General features: G+C 42.4%; 1 protein-coding gene across 1 annotated transcript in view; it reads right to left on the reverse strand.

The window, feature by feature from the left end:
• Positions 1–11,471, reverse strand: part of LOC307071292 (inactive phospholipase D5) — a gene marked incomplete at both ends in the record, with an annotated part of 30,005 nt that extends 18,534 nt beyond the window's left edge. Inside the window, one exon of the mRNA XM_079730278.1 lies at positions 11,329–11,471. Within this exon, the coding sequence (XP_079586404.1) occupies positions 11,329–11,471 (143 nt within the window). The remainder of the gene's footprint in view (positions 1–11,328) is intronic.
• Between the last annotated feature and the right edge of the window lie 12,604 nt (positions 11,472–24,075).

Consider the following 24,075-nt stretch of genomic DNA (forward strand, 5'->3'; position numbering starts at 1 on the left):
AAGTTAGGTTCAGAGATGTTCTGGGGTGAAGTCGGCGAGGGAGCTGATAAGAGGTTGGCCTGAGCTGATCATCCGGGTCGAGGGTTTGAGGAGGTGCAGGATGAGGCCAGTTGTTGGTGAATGTTTTCTATTTTAGAGCTGAAGAAGTCCAGGAAAGCTGACTGTACTTGACTGTACTTAAAATTCCGTCCAGAGCCTCTTTGGTGTATCGCAATCATTTGAAATGTAATGGTGTTGTGCAAGCTGTGGTGGGGGGGGTCCTGGAGAAGGTCCTGAGACGTAACATCTCCGTTACTGAGTACCAAAGCAGCAGAGTTGCACTTGTCAGAGTCAAACACAGCGCAATCCAGAGGAACAGTTTAAAAGTCCACATGAAATAAGATGGTCAGCGATGTAGTCCAGCAGTAGATGGTCCAGGGGATGAAGCCACAGAACCAGCGCGGTGGAGATAGAGGAATGAAGCGTGTAGGTTGTAGCTTTGCTGGAGATGGGGAAACAGCTGAGCCACGCCGGGGATTAGCAGCAGGCTAGCCAACCGGCAAACGAGCACCCTCGGGGCATACCGGGCATTGGTGTGTCGGGGATGCAGCGTCCTCCATGTTGACAGCAAAGGTAAGCGTCCGGGAGAGCTGGCAGGATGCCAGCAGACCAGTCTCATCAGGCGTGCTTCGTAGGGCATGCCAGAGCAGGCTATCCAGCAAAAGAGTGCAGAGAGGTGTCCCAGGAGTCCCGTGCAGGTCAGCCTTGTATAGGCGAAGCTAGCTCAGAGGCTAACCGGTGGCGAGATAGTAGCAGCAGACAGGTAGAGACTGTTTAACTGGTGTTTCAGTGTTGCACAGTGTTAGATTGAAAGGGCCGAACTAACATATGGCTTTTAAGTCGAGTTCATACACAATATAAGCAACAAAATAGGAAAATATCGCAAAAATAGCAAAAACAGCGGAGGAGGCGCGGGAGCAGCTTACCACCGGTCCAAGGCAAGCAGAGCAGCACGCAGGATTTTTTCTCACTCTCAAATCCTTTCTCCCTCTTACATCTTTGTAAACATGCATATTCCCCTTAGTTACTACTTACTTGCTCTGTCTAATCTGAAACAACTTCTGGATACAGCCTGGAACTATCCTGTTTTTGACTTATACATTATTTGCATTGTTTTGAACTCCACTAAGTCTCTATATTTAAGTGCATTTCAGTTTAGAAATAATTTATTGATTGGTTAAAGATATTCTGCTCTGTTAATGATTCTGATTGACCTCCTTTGTAAAATAAAAAAAGGGGTTGTAACTGTTTTGTACGTGTTTCCCCGTATTTCCACACAGTATGTAATGTAGGGTTATATTAAGGAACAGTTCAAAATGTGTAATGATTTTGAATTGAGTACATCTTTTGTTTTATATAGTTTTGGAGTGGACATAGATACTTCTCTTTTCACTTGTTTTGTATTTTGTTTCTAGGGTCATTTGTGGTCTATGATCCCTCTTAAGATTTGTTTTCATACATTCAACATTGTCTATCATGATATTCATTTCATGTTTGATTTTTTTTGCATCCAAATATAATGAACTTAGTTTTCTTTAAGTTTAGAGACAGCTTATTAGTGTCAAACCATAGTTTTAGGATTCTTTCTCAACTGTATCCAAAAGCTACCTCAGATCACCACCAGAAAAAAAATAAATTGTATCAGCAGCGTTCAACCCGGTATCATGCGATTTCATGCTCATGCGCACGAACGTTGATCTATTGAATCTTGTCCCAGAGCACGATTGTCTGACTTTTTTCATGCTACACAGAAAGAAATGTAAACCAATGCATTCTGAATGGGAGCGTTTCTCTGATGTTTTTGTGCTACACAGAAAGAAATGTAAACCAATGCATTTTGAATGGGAGCGTTTTTCAGGAGAGAGAGCGAGAGAGAGTGTGCGCAGACGGTACAGTGCACCTTCTAGTTATATATATATATGTCAATATTTCAGATTTTTTAAGCAGACCTCCTCAAAAACTGAAACGAACTTGCCCGTCTCAGACAATTAACGTGCGCCACAAAACAAAAGAGAGAGAGAGAAAGAGAGAGAGGGAGAGAGAGAGAGGCTTCAGAAGGGGTGTGCGCAGATAGTACAGTGCACCCTCTAGTTCTATGTCAATATTTCCGATTTTTAGACAGACCTCCTCAAAAACTAAAACGAACGTGCTCCACAGAACACGCGTTTCTCAGACAATTGACGTGCTCCACAAAACGAAACGAGAGAGAGAGAAAGAGAGAGAGAGGGGGAGAGAGAGATAGAGAGGGAGAGAGGGAGAGAGAGAGAGCTAGAGAGAGAGAGAGAGATAGAGAGAGAGAGAGAGAGAGAGAGAGAGAGAGAGAGAGAGAGGCTTCAGAAGGGGTGTGCGCAGATAGTACATTGCACCCTCTAGTTATATATATGTCAATATTTCCTTTTTTGCATCTCCACAGAACGAAATGTAAACCAATGCATTCTGAACGGGAGCATTTCTCCGATGTTTTCGTGCTACAAAGAATGAAATGTAAACCAATGCATTTTGAATGGGAGCGTTTTTCAGACGAGAGAGAGTGTGGCAAACAGTACAGTGCACCCTCTAGATATATATGTCAATATTTCTGATTTTTTAAGCAGACCTCCTCAAAAACTGAAACGAACGTGCTCCACAGAACGCGCATTTCGCAGACATTATCGTGCTCAACAGAACGAAACAAGAGAGAGAGAGAAAGAGAGAGAGCGAAAGAGAGAGCGAGAGGCTTCAGAAGGGGTGTGTGCAGAGAGTACAATGCACCCTCTACTTATGTTTGTGTCAAAACAATAAATGCATCAAAGGGTAAATGCAGTGTACTAGGGATACTCCAATTTCCTCGTTTTTTTTACAGCAGACCACCTCAAAAACATTTTGTTCTCATGCTCATGAAAAGTAATCTATTGAATCGTGCCCCAGAGCACGAGTGTTTGAATTATTTTGTGCTACACAGACACACAAAACTTAAACCATTGCCTTTAAATTGGGATATTTTCTTCAACCACAGAAGGGGTGTGCACAGATAGTACAGTTCACCCTCTACTTATGTATGTGTCAAAACAACAAATGCATCAAAGGGTAAATGTAGTGTATTAGGGATACTCTGATTTCCCCGTTTTTTACTGCAGACCTCCTCAAAAACTTTTCGTTCTCACACTCACGCAAAGTAATCTATTGAATCGTGTCCAAGAGCACGATTGTCCCACATTATTCGTACTGCACAGAACGAATCATTTTGGATTGGAGCGTTTCTCAGAATATACACAGGTATATATATATATATATATATATATATATATATATATATATAGCCTATATATATAGATATATATATATCTATATATATATAGATATAGATATATTTATTATATACAGAGAGGCCCTCTTAAGCCCATGAGTTACTTGGCTCCGCAGTGCATCAGTGTCCCTCTCTATGGCTCCCTCTCTCTGTTTTCTACTGTGTTTCGAGAATTCATATCGATATAACGAGAAAGGATCTAATGATAACGGCAAGAGGCTCCATGGTCATAATAATTTAAATATAATTAAATTAAAGCTCCCATTCAGAATGCATTGGTTTACATTTCGTTCTGTGTAGCACGAAAAAAGTCGGACAATTGTGCTCTGGGACACGATTCAATAGATTAACGTTTGTGCGCATAAGCACGGAATCGCGTGATTCCGGGTTGAAACAACACATATTTCAACAATTTAGACACATTACAGATTACATTAATGTAGAGTAAGAATAATTTGGGTCAGAGTACTGAACATTGAGGAACCCTACATGTTACTTTCATTAAATTAGATTTGTCATTTCGTATTTGTATGTACTGCTCTCTGTGGTAAAGATAGTTACCAAGCCATGTGTGAGCTACCCCTTTAATGCCATATTTTTCAAGTTTTCTCATCAGTATTGTATGATCTATTGTGTCAAATGATTTTTTAAAATCTATATATACTCCTACTGTGAATTTTGATTGATGTTGATATTTCCTTGACTAATTCCATGACTGCCATTGTTGGATCGGTTTGATCTGAAACCATATGGGTGGTCACTCAGTAAGTTGGGCGTTTCTATGGAGTGATCCAGTCTAAGAACAAAAGGTTTTACTCATATTTTTGAAAAATAAGGAAGAAGAGAGATGGTATGATTTTTGCTATTTTCATTTTTTTGGGGAATATGCCCGTTTGGAATGATTGGTTACACATATGGGTTAACGTTTTTTCTATAGTTTCTATAATCATTTTACCTTATCTTATCTTACCTTATCGTTACAATCAGAAGACTTTTCATTTTTAAAGTTATTTACTAACTCAATCAACTATTCTTCCTCAATTCTCTTCAGAAAGATGGTTTTGGCATGAGTGCTGATGTCATCTCATACATCCTCCTTTACTTTTAGTTCCACAACATCCTCTGCTAGATTATAGCCGAAATTCACAAAATAATCATTCAATTAATTGACAATCTCTTTAGAATTGGTTGTGTTTTTTTCATTATGTGTTTTGAAGTGGTTTGAGTATACTGATTTGGCTGCACCATTTTTGATGATGTTGTTAAGCACTTTCCATGTACCTTGTACATTACTTTTGTGCTGATTCAATATATATTTATTTTCTGCATCCTTTGTTCTATATTTAAGTAATTATTACATAATATATTTATCTTTTTTCAGGTGTTTTCTAGTCCTCTGGTGACCCATGCCTTTTCTTCATATTTATGCTTACTTTGAGTTTGTGTTGGGCAGTGATAATCACAAAGGGTGGTAAGGGGGGACAGGAATTCCTCATAAGCTTTGTTTGGATAATTATTTGAATAAACATTATTCATGCTTTGTAAATTTAGAACCTCTGTAAGAGCCCTAATGGCCTTTGGTGTTCTCAAGCGGGCAAACAATTTGTGGGTATCAATATTTTTATGGGACTTGGAAGTGTCCTTAATTAGCAGTCCACCTACGACTCTGTTTACCATGTTATTGCTGAAAATATTATCTATTAATGTAGCACTGCCCTTGTTATTCTTGTTGGTTTTATGATAGTAGGAATTTGACATAAACTTTGCATTATGTCCATAAATTCTCTATTTGTAAACTGTGCATTACCAGCTAGGGCTTAGAGGCACGGGACTGGCGTTGTCTTTGTGCATCCTGTGGTTGTTTGTGTCAACCAGTTTGGTGTGGTGAGTGCGGCTCCAGCTTGAGCACACGTATTCAGCTGTGGAGAAGAACAAGGCTAGGGTAGTTCGACGGATGGTTGGTGGATTAGCGCCCCAGTTTCAGTTTACTAGTTTGCGCAGGATGTTGTTGCGAGTGTTGACCTTGGCTTTGGTGCCTGAAGGTCGGTTTTGAGAGTGTCCTGTCGAGTGTGACTCCGAGTTACACGGGGTGGGAGAGGTTGGAGAGTTTGTGGCCATTCCATGAGATGCTCAGTTCTTCTAGGTGAAAGGGCTTGGTGAGAGCGCTGGCTGGTTGCAGGCGGTCTGGTACGGCTGTCCGGCGGTATTCTCCTGTGGGACTGCGCCGGTTTTGTTTGCGGCCGTTTGCCACCAGCTGTGCTGCAACTGAGTTTGCTGTGACTGTTGTGAGCGTGGGCAGTGTGGTATGGTCTTCACCAAGGCGGCAGATTGTGGCCCATGCCTTCCTGCTGTTATTGGACATGTTGGTGTTTTCTATCAACTCCTGCCAGACTTGCCTTCGATCTTCCCCGACTGTGTTAAACAGGGTCTCTCCAAGAACAGATTGGATGGTTATTGTGATTGGCCGGTGTTGGATATGGGGGATAGGGTCCAGGACCTCTTTCACAGCTCTGGATGATAGTTCGCTGCTCACAGAAACCAGGTCTGGGTCATACCTCGTTTCCATCTGGCGCTCTGGAAAGATTTTGGCAGTTTGGCATTGTGGATCAGGGTCAGGTGTTTTGACTCACTAGGTTTCGACTTTATATCCATCTTGATTGTTCACTTCAAATCCCTGTTGCGCATGGAACTGCCACATTGGCAGTGTTGTGTTTCACCAATGGGTGTCATTCATGAAGAAAATACTTGCTGGAGACACACAAGCACAAAATAAAAAGATAGACATGCATGATAGCAGTGTTACAAGAGTAGCATATGTGTGTGCACGAGAATGGCAGTGTCTGTGTGAGTAACGTCAGCATGTGAGTGTACGAGCAAGGAGAGCGAGCGGTAGCGTGTGTCACTCTAGTGTCAAGAATCGTTGGCCGCTTCATTCCGACCATATTCTCACCTATAAGCAGCAGAGCCACTGCCAGTCAAAGTGAAGGGTGTTACCCCCGAGAAAACATTGGCCCTGGAGGGAATGTCTCCTCTGTGCTCCTCGACCATGGTCTGGGAGCCGACAGCAGGAAAGGTGTAACAGCAGGATAGCCCCGCCCGGTTACCCGATTACGTCCCACCTGATCTAAGGAATCTGTGAATATTATATATATACAATATGAGATTGGGAGCCTTTCTCAATATTTTCCTGCTCTACAGAACGAAACAAGAGAGAGAGAGAGAGAGAGAGAGAGAGAGAGAGAGAGAGAGAGAGCTTGAGCAGGGGTGTGCGCAGATAGTAGGCTACAGTGCACCCTATTTATGTATGCGTAAAAAACATAAATGCAAAAAAGGGTCAATGCTTTGTATTATGGATACTCCATGATTTGCAGCAGGTCATATTTATATATATATATATATATATATATATTTTGTTGCTTCGAGGAGGTCTGGTGGTCTCTGTATATAATAAATAAATAAATAAAGATATATATATATTCACGGATCAGCAGCGTCATTAACTTGCATTGACGCAAAATCCGTGGCCGCGTCACGGAAATTCCTGTTTCCTGTGAGAATAAGTTGCCTCCTTTTAGACTTATCAAAGTTGTTTACCTCTATAGGCGTGGTTCCTGAACGGTCTTCTTAGGAAACATTCCTTATGTCGTTCTTAAATGGCGCTGTCCAGAAAGAACGTGCTGAAACCGATTGCTCACAGATCGAGTTTCCATTTCATGCACATGACATCGTTCTAAAATATATTGCAGTCTTTGCTCGAAATCCTTCTAGTATTCCTAAACATTTATTTAACCATGGGCGAACATAGCACAGCCTACACTGATTTAAAAAAATATATAGAAAATATAGAAAACAGCGGAGGAGATTGAGGCCGTTCAAAAGAGGCTATTGATTTTCTGTCTACAAAGGTGTCTGACTTAGGAAAATAGACATTTTGAGGTGAAAGCTAAATTTTTTAAGTTTATTAAGCTTATTATATAATACTGTTTATGCTGAGACTGCTTTGATTTTTGTTACCTGTAGGGGTCTGTGTGCGGGCTTTGCGCACCACCCGGCCAGTGTGTGTTTGGCAGGTGAAAGTTAGATGTCAAAAAGAAGGAAAGGGCGGTTCGACCACTTATTACGTTCACTCGTTTCTTGTAATGGTTTGTTTGTTTCCCAGTATAATTTCCTTAATTTAGAAGACAGTTTACAATTTTTTTTTTTTTTTAAGAGAACGGCTTCTAACTGGTGCTGGGCCCAGCACAGTGCAAGAATTAACACAGAGGGAGGAGAAGGCACTCGCGATTATAGGTGAGGTCTCCTGTGATGGGATCTCGGGAGGCATTGACCTTAGAAGAGGTGATGCTGGACGCTCTCAGGCCAAGCGATCCCCATCCCCCGCCAGTACATCTCAGGCCAGGCGCTCCCAATCCCCAGCTGCGAGGATATCCCCAGCTTTGAGGATCTCCCAGGACAGGCCGGCAGCTACTTCTTAGCCACTCAGAGCCTAATTGTTTGTCAATTTGCAAATTTCACAAATTGCTTGCAGAATTGTGCATGCCTTGACACTAGCCGCGTTTACATGGATACTTCTGATCCAATTAGAAGTGGGAGAACAGCTCAATGGAATAAATCATATATAGGCTAGGCCTCAATCGGAATACAATTCTCTGATCGGAATATAATTCCATGCGGAATAGAAGAGGTGGTGTAGTCCGCTATAATCGACATGTATACACTTATTCCGATTGGTTTGGGGTTGGTGCGGCTGCTTTTTAACTTAGAGAGATGGCATAAGCAGTTGCAGTAGTTCGCAATTGGTCCGTCTGTACTTTTATGCACACCGAACTAGGCCGCTGTCAAGGAAAGTGGATTTTTTGCCTGATTCACGTCTTTCTTATCAATGTCTATGGCGGACTATTTCTCTGCTGATCAACACTACGAATGGTAATTGTAAAAAGACACACCGTGTGAATATATTGTTTCATTTTGGCAAAGAGCCATGTAATAAGCAGGATAATGTATAGAACGTCGCCGGTCTTTATCGAAAATAATACCCTTCAGGGCGAAGCAAGACACCTCCGCTTCGCGTCGGGGTCCTGTTCGCCTTGTCGGGGCTTATTTTCCTGATAATGACTGGCGTCCTACAACATTATCCCTTACATATATCATAGTCCAGACCAACACAACGGTTGTGCGTGAGAAACATACATATGTACGCTTACCACTTTTGTAAATGCCATATATACAGTAGGCCTACATTCGGATTGCGTGATAGGAATTGATCTGTCAATTTGGCAGTTTCATGCGCAGCAGGGATTTCTAAAAGGTACAATGGCGGCGACTAGCGTCAGAAGCTGAATCACTATGGTAGAGCTAAGAAGATTATACGAGCGCTTCAGACCAACCTTACCAACGAACGACGTACAAAAGAGATTCGTAGCAAAGAACGTTTCGGGAAACACGCGAAGAACTTAAAGAAGAGGTTACGAATGATGTAGTTAAGAAGGCTTTAAGAAGGCTTAAGAAGGTTTCGGGAAACAGTTCGCATCCGTAGCCAATTGAGGCCAAATGAAACGGCATGTTTGAATTAAGGATGTTGTCTCGGCTGTTCTTTGTTTGGGCCGTGGGTACAGCAAGGCGAGGTCAACTTGACTCACTTAATAATTTCAAAAACTTGCAACTTAAAAAAAATATTGTATTTATTTTACAAATCAAAACTGAACAATACTTTCTTAAAATTAAGGAAATTATACTAGGAAACGAATAAACCCTTATAAAAAACGAGTGAACGTAATAAGTGGTCGAAAGACTTTTTTCAACCACCGCCTCTTTCCCTTGACATTTAGTTTTCACCTGACAAACACACTGGCCAGGGCGGTGCGCAAAGCCCGCACACAGACCCCTACAGGTTATAAAAATCCAAGCAGTCTCAGCATAAACAGTATTATATAATAAGCTAAATAAACTATTCAAAATTAAGTTTTAATATCAAAATGTCTATTTTTCTATGTATTTTTTTAAATCAGTGTAGGTTCGCCCATGGTTAAATAAATGTTTAGGCCTACTAGAAAGATTTCGAGCAATGTTTTATTTGCAAAGACTGAAATATTTTTTAGAAAGCTGTCATGCGCAAGAAATGGAAACTCGATCTCTGAGCAATCGATTTCAGCACGTTCTTTCTGGACAGCGCCGTTTACGAACAACGTAAGGAGTGTTTCCTAAGAAGACTCCTAAGAGACCGTTCGGGAACCACGCCTATAGAGGTAAACAACTTTGATAAGTCTAAACGTAGGAGTCTTCGTAGCGCGCTAAGAGAACGTTATCGGGAAACCGGGCCAAGGTCATTGAGCTACATTACCATGATGACATTTGCTTCAGTTCCTTGTCCACGTAGTGTGGTAGAAAATAAGGAAGGTTTAAAAGGATATTTGCCAAATGTTGATATATATTAGTGGAAAGAAATGTACCAGCAGGAGGGGGGGGGGAAGGGGCAGGCTCCAGACCTTGTTCCATTGTTATTCAACAGCTCAGAGGATCAGACAGACGTCCCTCTGTAGCCAATGACATCAGTCTTTCTCTCAGTTCACTGAGATACAAGCATAAGTAAGGTTAACTTAAAGCTTGAATTATACAAGAATATAAGGTAAATATATTTACAATGGAGCCAAATGTTAAACAGTTGATATTACCTGGCTTTCCTTGGTCAACAAGTGCTTGCATTCTGAGGGACATTTACATGTGTTCCTCATTCACGTGTTACAAAAGATATACCCCTAGCCCCCTCATTTACGTATAAGTGGCCTCTCGGCTGGCTCACATCACGGTGAGAGGAAACGCCCTCCTGTGGTTCCTCGTCTGTGGCTTTATAATGTATATTCTGTAGGCTTCAAAAATTAGAGTTAAGTTAACTAATCCATAACCCGGTTAAAATCGGACACTACCAGCTTCAAGATCATGACTGTATATGCCACAGACAAATAAAGTGGCATTATTAACTATTACAAATACATATTTTACTGTTAAAATAATATTCATTTCACAGGGCTCATCTCTTAAACCCATGTGGTAAGTCATGGTGATTTAAGATCAGGTTAATTAACAAGGCGATGAATGGATTTTAATGAAAGACCTCACTTCATATAACTAATGTATAATATGTAACTTCATGTATCCAATGTTTAATATGTAACCCTTTTGTACGCAATGCTTGAATTACTGTATGGAATGTATTTTTGGACATCGTAGGCGTGAACGTCAAGAGCCCGTAGTTTAGATTATTGTGATTAGCCAAGGACATCTGAGGTCACACAATTAGGATAAAACGCGGAGCTCCGAGACTGTTCGCGAGTTCTTTGCAAACCAACTCAGGTGATGTTGTTACTCTCTGCTGTGACAATAAAGCCTTGATCATTCAAACCTAGTCCTTCTCGACCTCTCGTAATTTGTTAAAGTATTAGACTGTGGGTTTTATCCATGACAGTAGCTTGTATCTTATTTAGCTTTTTTAGGATACGTGCCTGCCTGGCAGTATCTGCCAGGCAGATACTGATTCTTTGTTGGGTGGTCATTTAGGAACACATTTTTCTCCAGCAGCTTCCTGGCCTAACTGAGGCCAAGAAGCACATCGTATTATTATGATCGGTTTTGTGTTGCTGTCTTTCCGAGGAAGTTTGTGATCGCGTTTGCTCGTAGGTCCATACTGTGGATTTCAAAGAATTGAAGCACTTGTTGTTCCAATGACTCTACATCCCTCGGTTGGGCTTCACCCTTTCCCCCACCTGCCACACGAGTGTAGATTTGATGTTTTGTCCCTAGTGCACTTATTATCAAATCATCCATTCATGAATACTGCTCCAAGTATTGGAGCAGTAAGTCATTTTCATCCCCTTCTCCTTTATTATTACCTTGAGCTGCCGCGTCACCCTCGTCAGAGGACGGGTCCCTGGAGCTGAAGTTTTTTTGATTCCACCTTCAGGGGGAGGTCCCGGTTGAAGCGCCAGACCTTTTAACCCGGCTGGTACCCGGGAGCCTGAGAGCGGTGACAGTTGGAGGCGGAGGCGTAGTGGCAAGCAGCTCGGAGGAGGGCAGACTGGGCCTGGACCCAGGTCCGGCGACATCGGCGAATTAAGGCCTGGACAGATTGGCAGGAAGCTTCCCTTTCCATAGCCGGGAACAGAGGCGGCTGGAAGCCTTAGGCGCACTGGAAGGGGGAGAGGCCCATGGCGGAACTGGTCAGTGTGTTGTAGGCGTATTCCACCCACAAGAGCCGCTCAGACCAGGATGACAGGTGGTGAGACATCATACAGCGAAGGGAAGCCTCCATTTGGTTCTCACCCTGGTTCTTCCGCTCGTTTGGCCGTTGGACAGTGGCCCCTAAAATCCTGGAGTGTGGGACCAGGGGATGCAAGAGACCAGCAGGAGCCTGCAGCGTGGGCTATTGTTGGTTGCAGGTAGGACAAGCGTTGACAAAGCCTCTGGTGTCCTCTCCCAGGGAGGACCACCAGAAGTGGCCCTGGACACCTCCTTGGTTCTCTGGATTCCAGGGTGGCAGGTGAGTTTGGGAGCTGTGAGATTGCAGAACATCGGACCGCAGGTCAGATGGCACGAACAGACGATTGGGAGGACACGAGCTGGGACCGGGCTGGTCCTGGCTGGCGGCTTTAACTCTCTCTTCCACCTCCCGGGTGAGTGTGACGACCAAACTGGAGGGTGGAAGGATGGTATCAGGGCCGGCAGAGTCCCCTTCCACCTCTGGGAAGTGCCAGGGCAGAACGTCAGGCTTGATGTTGCGGGACCCCGGCCAATACAAGAGGGGGAACTTTGTGTCGCCACTCCTCCAAAGCTAGCTTGACCGCGAGAAGCCCCCTTTTGGTCGTTGGCGGCCCTCTAGGATGAGACAGCCCCAACTCCCGCATTGGAGGCATCCACCTCGACAATGAACTGCCGTTCAGGATCCGTCATGACAAGAATGGGAGCCGAAGTGAACCATTCCATTAGGACCTGGAAGGCGTCATGAGCATTCAATGTCCACAGGACGGGCACTTTCGAGGAGGTGAGGGCCGTGAGGGTGGCTGCCACCATGCTGTAACCTCTGATGGACCTCCGGTAGAAGTTGGCGAAACAACAGGAAAAAGCTGTTGAAGCTGTTCTTGCAGCACATCAATCACCAGGGCTTGGAAGATAGCCGGGGCGCTGGGGAGGCCGAAAGGCATCAAAAGGTTTTCGTAGTGGCCGTGGGGGGGGGTTAAAGCAGTCTTCCATTCGTCCCCCTCGCGGATCCAAACCAGATGACGTTGCGTAGGTCAAGCTTTGTGAAGATGGTGCCGCCTTCTAGGAGCTCGAAGGCGGATGCGATGAGAGGCAGTGGGTAATGATTATTTATTGTAATATTGTTCAACCCTCGGTAGTCAATGCAAGGACGAAGCGTCTTATCCTTATTTGCAACAAAGAAAAACCCCGCTCCTGCCGGGGACAAAGAAAGCTGGATGATGCCGGCCGCCAGAGAATTATTAATGTACGTGTCCATTGCTTCTCTCTCAGGGGTGGCCAAGGAGTACAGGTGGCCCCTAGGCGGAATGGAGGCGGGTTGGAGGGCGATGCCGCAGTCGTAAAGTCTATGCGATGGAAGAGAGGTAGTTATGGCCTTACTGAACACCTCCCTGAAGTCAAGGTTTTCCGCGGTGACCCCCAACACGTCAGGTGCGGAGCTGGAACTGCTCGTCCGCTCAGGTGCAGCGGCTCTTCAGGATGAGCTCCAACCTAGGATAGCCCCAGTGGTCCAGTCGAGGTGGGGGTTATGACGACAGAGCCAGGGGAACCCCAGGAAGAGCGGATGGCGAGGAGACTGCAGGATGTGGAACTGTACAGTCTCATGGTGGTTACCAGAGAGGAGCATGACCGCATCACTGGCGTAGAGCTCGGGAACCCCGACCCGAGGCTCCGAGACAGGACCATGCTGCGTCGGTGGCGGTCGAGGTGTATCCGCGGAGGCAGGCAGAGTGATGGTCTGAGCGAGGGCGGTGGTGAGCTGCTGGACCTGGGTGGCTAATGTGGCAAACCCTTGCTCTTCATTCACCACTGCTTGCCAAACATCAGCTGCGGTGGAGGCTAGGATTGCCTCACGGTGTTGGAGCTGAGTCTCAATTCGGCCCAGTCGTGCCAACGGCTCAGTGGTGTGTGCTGCGCCATGTCTGGCCAGATTGTACTGTAATGGGTCGGGAGAGGACCCAAATGCAGCACACGTAGGCAGGCAGACAGTCGGTAATGACCTTTATTTAACATGTTCCTTATGGAAAGTTTGAAGATATCACAGTGGGCTAAACTTGCTTCGTGGGTAGACACAGAGTATCCTGGGAGCCAACCGATGATAGAACCAATTAGACGGCAGGCAGGGCGAAGGCAGAATCCGTTGTCAGGGGCGGAAGGCAGTGTTGATCACCGGGACAGAGACAGCGCAGGCAGGTCGGGGACAGGCAGGGTCAATACTGGGGAATCAGTCTGGAAAAGCCTGAAAAGCCTACGGATGACATAGGACAATCTGGCACTGAGGGAACTGAGAGGAGAGTCTATATGCCGGGTTGATTAGTGATCAGAGAAAACTGAGCGCAACAGATGAGGAGAGTTGGACTTATGAGCAGGTGAGGAGGAGGGGCCGGTGGAAAAACACTGGGAGCTAAGGTAAATGAGATGACTGAGAGGGGAAATCATGACAACAATGATGTTATAAGAATAGTACATATATTTGCTGTCAATGGATAATTATTATCTGTGTAAAATTAATCACATTTTCCAAACATTTATATTCATCAACATACGCGCACACATCATATCCCAATGTATTTCAAGGAGTAAATTGTCCATATATTATAGCAATACTAAAAAAGACCAAATGCTATGCGGCTAAAACTAACAACATGTTTCATGGTTACTGAATAAAGATGATAAATTAATGGTTTAAGGTAAGACAGGGTCTTTTGGGAAAAAATAAGATACTTTTAAATAATTTTAACCCTGAAGGTTATTACCATTGAAGAAAGATGGATTTAATATCTGAGGGATAAATGACACTTGACACTTCTCATCATGTTCAATTGCCCTCCTGCGCCACGAGTCGGTGAATTAGGGAATGATCTTGCGCCCCAAGTGGCGATTCGGTTCGTTCCCTGGTGCTATTTTGCAGTTTCAGAAACCACTTGCGCCACAAACCAGGAAATACCTGATTTAAAGTCAGTGGCGCGTTGTTCAGATGCTATTTTAAGGGCGCAAGCATAATGTTGCTTGTGCACCTCGCGCATACACTTTTCTTCGCTCATCTACCTAGCCACAAATTCTTGGTAAATTATTTGGAAATGAACAGCTGATACAGCGGTAATAAGTTGTACGTTTAAATCAATGCTTCTGCAAACACCGTACAGCAAACACATATTTTCTTGACACAGACATCGTGTACATGCCCATAACCTTTAGGATTGATGAGTATTTGATCGTGAGAAAACATTGTTTTACCGCGAGTGAGTGTTTAAAAGAATGAATGTATGCGGGCGCGTGTGTGTGTATGTGTAAAATAATTAATGAATGCGGGCGCGCGTGTGTGCGTCCATCTGTTTAAACACACGCAAACTAAACACGTAACGCATAATTTCAGAAATCAGCGCATTAAGATAAATGTAGTTGTCACACATGCATATCAGGAACACAAGTCGATAACGATAATGCATACAATACTGATAAGAAATAGAACCACAGTTACAATACTGATAAGAAATAGAACCACAGTTACCGCATATCATATGTTATATCATATAAGTTTTCTTTGCCGAAATTTGACGACTCATCCTCAAATTAGGCCATATTATTTGGCCATAAACTGAGCCATTTGAAGTTTGAAATTCATGTGCATCTGTCTCATCGGAGACTGCAGAAAATATCAACTCGTCAGATTCAAATGCGCTCATGGCTCTTACAGGGGATGGGAGCTGGCACTCTCATTGGTTTATTGCACGTTACGCCCAAACCACACCTACGGGTAATTAGGCTACTTCAGACCAACAACATAATTTATTGCAGCAATTTAAAATACAAAAATACATGCGCAGCCGAAATTTACCGATCACGCCACGTCACAAGGCAACCCTCTCACAAGGCATATGATAAAATCAAATGATTCTATTGCTCTTGTGTGGGAGGTCGCTTTCGAGCTGCACTTGCTGTCTCCCCTCTGATTTTACTTCAACCATCGTCGTTAAAATGTCCTCATATTGATCAATGACAGAAGATATAGCCTACTGTACCCGAATCATGCTGAGACCAGCGGGTGTCGGAGAATTTCTGCAGGCGTTTTTTGTTGCGATTGTTTGCCATAAAGCACTGTAGGCGCTTCGGTGAGGCTGTGATGAAGTTCATTATTTATTGGATCATACCTAGACAGTTACAAACATCCCTGACACTTCACAATCGCCAAGTTGAGAGTGTGGTTTCTGCAGTGAACGTAGACTGCTGCGGGAAACTGTGCTGCGATGCGTGCCTGAACGCCGCGCGCTTTCCCGCTTACATTACCAGCACCATCATAAGGCGTTTTTACACTGCCAAATATGCCGTCGTATGCACGCCTTTTTCGAGGCATGGTCCGCACGTTCACACTGCCCGAGGTAAATTGCCTGCTTGCGCTAGCACCCCAAATTACCCTCCCGGACCCTACACACATTCGCGGTTTATTGGGTTTCATTTAGAATCTGATGTAAATGCGACGGCTCCGTGGTTCCAGGGAGGTGCTTGGATAGAGGTGTTGCCGCGCTGTCTCTACAGAGACAACGTAGCAAAATCATCATGAGCTGTTCTAACTGGAGAGAATGTGAAATCAGCGAGCTGCTGATCATGTGAGAGAAGGTTATGCAGTCGCATTAAAAAAGACCTTGAAAGATGGTGCGATCTACGAGAGAGACGCAGAGGAACTTTCCTTACGAGGCTTTTGTCGGGATTAAAAAACAACAGCTCAGCAAAATAAAGAATATGTTGGCGTTTTTGCATTTTAAAATAATTAATTGCATTTGTAGCCTACACTCAGACGTGAACTCATTCTTGCATGTGGGTGTCTTCGTGCATAAAAAAATAAAAACATTTGGGAGTATTGCACTAGCAAATTATTCTAAAAAGGTCTAGACTCAGTGCGCATCCCCGCCTTCTTCAGTGAACCAAGAAAGCCCGCGCCATAACGAACGGGGGATTTGACCCCCTCGGTTTTACATAGGAAACTTGAGATAAGACGGTGAAATCGCCGGGCGTGCCAAGCTACAACCGAACCGGCTTGGCAGTGTAAAAAGGCCTATGCATCATCCTAACCAACAATATGGGCAGGACCTAGACCAAGCTCTCCTAATCGGGTCAGCAATAGCCGTGTGTCAATGCCCAGCCTCTGCGTTTGAATGATACTGAATTAATGGAATGTTGCATTTTTTATGTTTACACCAAAGATTCTAGACAAGAGAATGAGCGCCAATCAATGAAACCTTGTGCGGAATCAGATAAAGTTGGCTGTTTTTTCTGTGCAAAGCATGTTTCAGAAATCAGCGCATTAAGATAAATGTAGTTGTCACGCAAGCTATTTTTGGATTTTTGTAATATGGAATTATTTCAGGGGTGAAAATGCTGTGAAAATGTACGCACAGTGCGTTCAGTATTAGCACTGATATAGCCAGTGTTGGGAAAGTTCACTTTCTTCGTGAACTAGTTCAAAGTTCAGTTCACAAATTTTAAAATGAAATAGTTCAGTTAAACGTTCATAATTCACAAATTTGAACTAAGTTCACAGTTCCAAAAAATGAACTAGTTCATAGTTCTTTTTTTCAATATGTTGCTGTGAGCTTTTCGTTTTTTCCGGTATTTTGAACATTGAGCCCCCTTTGTGGTTTGTCTAGGATGATATAGAGTGGTTGAATCAAGTATCGTAGCAAAATACAGTTTCTATCGTGTTTTATTGCACATTTAGCGCATTTTGTAAATCCCATTGATTTCTGTTGGAAGACTCATTGCTCGTTGGCGGAAACGGAAAGGGGGTGTGTTCACGTTTGATTGTAGTCTTTTCGCTCGGTTCTAGCCCTACTGATGAGACGGAGAACCGAGCGAAAAGACTACAACCAAACGTGAACAGCCCCCCTTTCCGTTTCCGGCCAACAAGCAATGATTCTAGGAGGTATTCTACTCCGCTGAGCTATGAGCCAGAGAGCTAACGTTATGGATTGTACATATTTATAATTCAAAATTCGTCTGAGCCTTTATACCACAAATACTCTAGGGTCTATAGCATATAACCGCTTTGTCTGATTACAGTTTAATTCATTTTCCACAATTTAACAGCTCTCGTTTTGAAGAATAATCACTGCGCCATTCGTTTCAATGGGAATCGCGCTGGTCTATACTTTCAAAATAAATTGTACATATTTATAATTTGAAATTCGTCCCAGCCTTTATATGACAGATACTATAGGGTCTGTAGCATATAACCACCTTTTCTGATTACAGTTTAATGTAACAGTAAGCTGGCAACACCTCAACTGCAAATGAACCGCACGGAGATTACCATGGCAACCGGTCAAACAACACGGCGATCTGCTCGCGCATCCGCCGTGTTGATAAACAAATAACCCCCCCATTGAACGAAGTTAAACCGAGTGAGCCTGCCGTTCACTGACACCAGAATGAACGAGTTCACAGTAACGTTCATCAGGCAGTAATACAGTACGTTCAGTTCACGTTCGCCCAAAATATGAACGAGTTCATGAACTTTCGTTCAGTGAACGCGTTCAGGCACAACACTGGATATAGCATATGTCGGCCTACGCCTAATCAATTGTGTTTTAATATCTTTAGCATTCATATTATTGCAGTCTATTCTTTTCGTAGGCTACTCTGCTGTTGGCCTTGATGGGGAGATATTTTAACCCTTTTTAACCCCATTCTCCTGCGACATTCCTGCGTCTCCCCCTCCTACGGAGCCCATTTCAGCAACGTGTCAGTAGACAGTACAATCCTACGAACGCTGTGAGTGCAGTGAACGTGCGTTCATGTTAAGAGGAGTTTCGGGAAACGCTCCAAAGAAATTTACGATGGATCCAAGATCCATCGTGAGAATGATCGTACGAGCGTGGATCCATCATTATTGGGAAGCGGGGCCCTGGAGTGTGTGTATGTGTGTGATTGTTTATGTGCCTGCGTGATCCCAGTCAAGGATCATTACATCTCCAACACACAATCCCTGTTTTATACAATCCCTGTTTTTATTTACACACTGATGCACTGGCTCAGCACAGCTTAGTAAGTTTACAACACTCCCCTCCCAGTGGTAAATCTATGACAATAGATAAGACATCCACTTCTTAACAATACAACCACAAAATCAACTTCCCCTCCAACTCTTGAACCACACAATACATCCATGCATATGCAAATGGTTTAGTTCCAGTGTTTACGAAGCTGTAACACTTAAGGCCCCGTCCACACGGGTGAAAACGATCTTTTCCCCTCCGTTTTCCTTTGATTTGTTTCAGGAATATCTCCGTATCGCCTGACTAATTGCGAAAACGCATCGAGCTGTAGAAACGCTGTAGTATATTTACCAAGGGGCTGTATTAAAAGCTACAAAAATATTACAAATCAAAAAAATATACATATTCAACGCAACTCTAACGTCACCCAGCTGGTAGGGGGGCGATGACGTCATAGTTTGCGTTTCAGGCGTCCACATGAATCCTAACACGAAGATGCATAGGTCCTGTTTTTAGCTTATCCACCCTGGGACCTGGTTTCAGAAAACTGTGTTTTCGGGCACCGAAAACGCCGGATCCGTCTGGACGGTCGGCTCAAACGCACAAGAATTATGCGTTTTCACCAAAAAATCGGTTCTGTGTGAACGGGGCCTTAGTGACACTGAGTAGAGCAGTGACGTTTTAGAATTTCAAAACAGTTAAAAAATAAAAATGAAAAGACAAGTTAAATATAGCATTTTTTGTGTAAATCTATGTGTATATACTTTGTTCTTAGAAGTGCCCTTTATAAAAAATATCAATATAAGGCATTTTAATGTGTTTCATTGTATACAGTCCTTGAAAATGTCATACGGTAAAACTATGTTATTTTTAGAAATAAATTAAGTTTGATATTCATTACACAGCATGTCATCTATTAACATTTGCTATATTTTTTTGCTAGAAATTAGTCAAAAATGCCTTGAGGTTATATATTTATATATATCATACTAGCCCCCTTTCTTTTTTTTTAATTCAATGTTTTACCGTATGACATATTTTGTTTTACCATATGACATAGTACAACTTCAATGTTTCATTGCATTTTTAATGTAATAAATTGATGTAGGCCAATTCAGAATAGTTTCAAAGAAACACAAGGCATCTCAAGTGAACCTTTTATTTACAATAGAATATATTTCCCAGCAAACAACATTTCTTTCAATACAAGAAGCAACACATAGTCAGTATGTGCTATATGTAATACATGACTATGTCCGTCAGATTTAAAACAGTGAGATAAATTATCAGTTAAAAAAGAACAGTAACATTCATATCTGCTATCAAAAGGTTATGAACAACCTAATCTCATATCATTTACAGTAATAGCTCATGTCAAAAGACTCAAAAGATATTCACTTGGCTACGAAAAACATATAACTTATAACAGTAACATCATTGAGACAAACAGTAATATTATCTTTCCTCAATTAATCGAATTGTCAGTTGATATATCTGGTATAAGGTTATGAACAATCTTGTCTACTTTAATATCTCAAAATGTAATTCATATCAAATGTATAACCCCTCACACTCTTTTTTGCCTTTCAGCTACAACAAAATGCATTTCTTTACTAAACCATTAAAAATAAAGACATACCTGTCATCCTTGATGCAAATGAACAAACATCCCCCACGCACGCATGCACGCACACAAACACCACTACTACAAAGGGCTGGCCATTGTATTTTCAGACTGATAGGAATCTTTCCCAGTCCTTAGATAACAATCTGAGCTTCGACTGGTTGATGGTTCTGCTTCTGGAATGACAGCTATTACATCTGATTGGAAGTAGAAGAGCACATCTCGGGTTTGGGGCCATATGAACCAATTCTTCGTCCCAGACTGTTGCATACAGGAGACCTCGATTTCTTCCCCGACGATCTTCAGTACCTGCCCAACAAAAGGCTTTTTGTCATAAGAGACAATAACCATCTTTCCAACCTTGTGCCGGAATGGTGCTGGAGGGTGCAGCTTTTCAGCATTATAATCTAAGACTGATTCACATTCACAGGAAAGCCCCACACGATGGCAAAAACAGGACAGTTCTCTGTAGAAGATCTTGCCAGGGGTGTTTGTTATCACTTGATGAATACCCAAAGTGCCTTTGACTACTGCTAAAGTACCTGCACAGCCTCATCCACCCTGGCAATGTCAGCCTCTGACACCTAATGGAATTTCACACTTGATTTGGCTTTTGTCAGAAAGGAGTACAATTCTTCAGGGTGTTGGATATCACCTCCTTGAAGCACAAATGCATCGGCAATCCGTTTCAGTGAGCCACCAACACCATCTGGTGCACCTTTTCCATGTGCCTTCTCCAAAAGGTTCCATGTTACCACATCAAATAGATGTTTTACCTATTCCTATATTGCGTGAATGGGTCATCACTCATGAAGTGCACAGTTGTAATGCTTGCATTAGCTTGAACTTCGTTTAACACAGGCTTCAGATTTGCCCATACTGCCCGCTCGTCATGTCTTAAAGAGTCAGAAATTGTGGCATAAGCTTGTGACCCTTCTGTAGTATAAACCATGCATGTATGGACAGTGGCCTGCTTTCGACTACCCTCCAATGGTAGTGCTGGACCTCTACATTAAATTTACAAGCGTAGTTTTCAGAAAAGTCCATCTGTCCATCTAGCCCCATGGTCTTGGAGACTGTTCTTGAGGGCCCTGCATTGTTCCACCTGGTATATCCAAGTGTACTGATGCTTTGCCAATCAATCAAGTTTTTTTATTGAAGCTCTTCATGAGATCCTCCCACGTCCCAGTCAGAGTTTTATTCACAAAATGTGAATATGTTTTCCCTTCAGTGCAGACCCTCTCCCTCTGCCATTGACTCCATGACACCTGGCTGGTTTTGTCTGGAAGAAGTGGCTCCATATCGGTATAGAAGCACTTCGCACACAGCCTAAACATACAAGCCCTGCTTTTCAAATTGCGATTCGGGACTGAATCTCACTTCAAAAGCCAAGGATCTTTTTTAAGCTTTTCAAGTTATGACAACCCTGACACGATGTTTCATTGCTATCTAGTGGAAAGGACATGCAACAGCATGCATAATACTTCGCTACAAAATCATGGGCCAATTAGAGTACTAAAGTGTGACGTCATGTCTCCATAGCAAGGGCGTAGGAACCGGGGGGGACGGAGGGGTCGTGTCCCCTCCAATATTGGAGACAGGCGCATTTGTCCCACCTAAAAATTATACCGGGGGAGAAAAATATTTTATTTTATTTTGAAAGCGCAACACAGCGTCTTGTCACCGCTTCTTATTCTAAAAAACTGGATAATTGAGCGTGCCATTAAAGAATTGATTTGATATTTATCAGTTCATTACTGCCATTCAAAATGTGTTTTCCTTTACATTTACAAATATATCTTTTTAGTAGAATAAAATATATTTCTGAATTTTTTCAGTGTAGTTAATTTATGACATATTTCTGTTCAAACCATTAACGGATCTGTCAGGTTTCTGATATGTGTCCCCCCCAATGTTAAACTCATTCCTACGCCCCTGCTCCATAGCAACCGAATTTCGGTTATACACAAACCAAATTAAAAAGGGGAAATCCAATGCCACACAAACGTTTTATAGAAAAGGAACGATTTTTTTGCGAATTGATTTGCGAGTTTGCTTTATAATGATGTAAATAATATTGAGAATAGATTGTCTTCATATAAAAAACAACAACTAAACTAACGTATACAAACTTTTCCTTTTAATACCCAAGGGGAATACATGAAAACCTCTACATGTTTCGATTGGTAGTGATTTTCCCCTCTTGAAATTGATTTATTTTCATTTTGAAAGAATCAACACATCAACACATCACATGGTTGTTTAGAACTGGATTTCGGTTGCCAGGACAACGTGACGATTTTACTTTAGTACTCTATTGTTGGCTATGCACAATGGGCATATCACTTCTAAAATACAAAAAAACAAACAAAATAACAAACAAACAATCTGTAAACAATCTCTGTAATCCTACTTTGAATCTACTGAAAGTTATTCTCATATTTTGTCTCAATTTTGCCATTGTAGTTTACATAAAAATCTCTAGAAGTCAATAGTTAAGTGGTTATTGTTTCTTTCCATTAAATAGTATTCTCTTGAGCAGGCCCTGCAACTGAAAATGTAGGCTATAAATTAGAAGGGATTTAGGATCTGCCAGCGTCCAGCAGGTCACCCTAAAATGGACTAGAATGCAGGAAATCGCATCTTAGAAATTCAAAATGTTCTGGGGAGAAACCCCAGGCCCCCCTCTGGGCTAAGCCCCAGATGTACACAAAGTCTGGGTATGCCCCTGGAGATGGCCCAGGTGGGGAGGAGAGTTGGGATGGCTCAGGATGGTCATGGTGTTCATCCACAAAAGAGTCCTCAGACACCGGTGTCAGATTCATCAATGCCTCCGCCTGCCTCTGTTTCTCTCTGCATCGTCTCTGGTCGAGCCTCCACTGTTCCCTCCTCTTTGCGTGTGTAGATGCTGTCAACTCTTTGTCGGCACGATAATAATCACACTGTCCAGCTTGTTTCCTCTGCTGTTGCCTGCGTGTATAAATTCGTACATTTATTGATATTTATTCATAAATATACATACAAATACACATACATTTATATATGTATATTTACACACACGCGTACACACACACACACACACACGTACACACACACACACGTGTGTGAGTGTGTGTATATATATATATATATATATATATATATATATATATATATATACACACACACTCACACACACGTGTGCGTGTAAGTGGCTTCAGTGACTTGTTTATGGCAAGTCACTGAAGCCACTTTCCAGAAACATTGTTATGCTGACTTCAACTCAGGACTATATAAGATACTGCCTATACTGACAAAACTGGCACATAAATAAATTACTGACATCAAACACACACAGTTATACATTTCCCTTCTCTTGACTAGGTTATCTTCTCTAGCTCCAGGATCTGCCCTTAACTTTGCACGGAAACATGCACCCCTCTCCTTACTAGAAAAAGGCATCCATAAAAATGTGAAGAAAAAAAAAATAGGCAGAAATATATTATATATGTTAATATTAATTCATAATAGTTGTACAAACTATATATGTCGTAAAACAATTAAGAAACAACTAAATAATTCAGTTAAATGCTCTGTATCATATGGTATAACATCATGTCCTACGGTAAAACCGTTTGTCCATATGACATTTTTTGTTTGACCTTATGAGTTTCATGCTTTGTCATTTAAAACAGGCAGTTGCTTGGCCATCTCCTTCCAGCTTTACCCTTGACTTTTAAACTTTAAATTTCACCTGTAAATCAATATTCTTCAAAATTTTAAATGTATTAAACCCTTTTTTGACGTTTGACCATATGACACACAAATCTGTGACACATGGTACCACACTTGGAAAAGGTGAAATTAACTTAAATTTAGGAGCAAAATTTTAAACTTACCTTCAA

Source organism: Pollachius pollachius (assembly GCF_949987615.1).
Source record: "Pollachius pollachius genome assembly, chromosome: 2".
Classification (NCBI taxonomy): domain Eukaryota; kingdom Metazoa; phylum Chordata; class Actinopteri; order Gadiformes; family Gadidae; genus Pollachius; species Pollachius pollachius.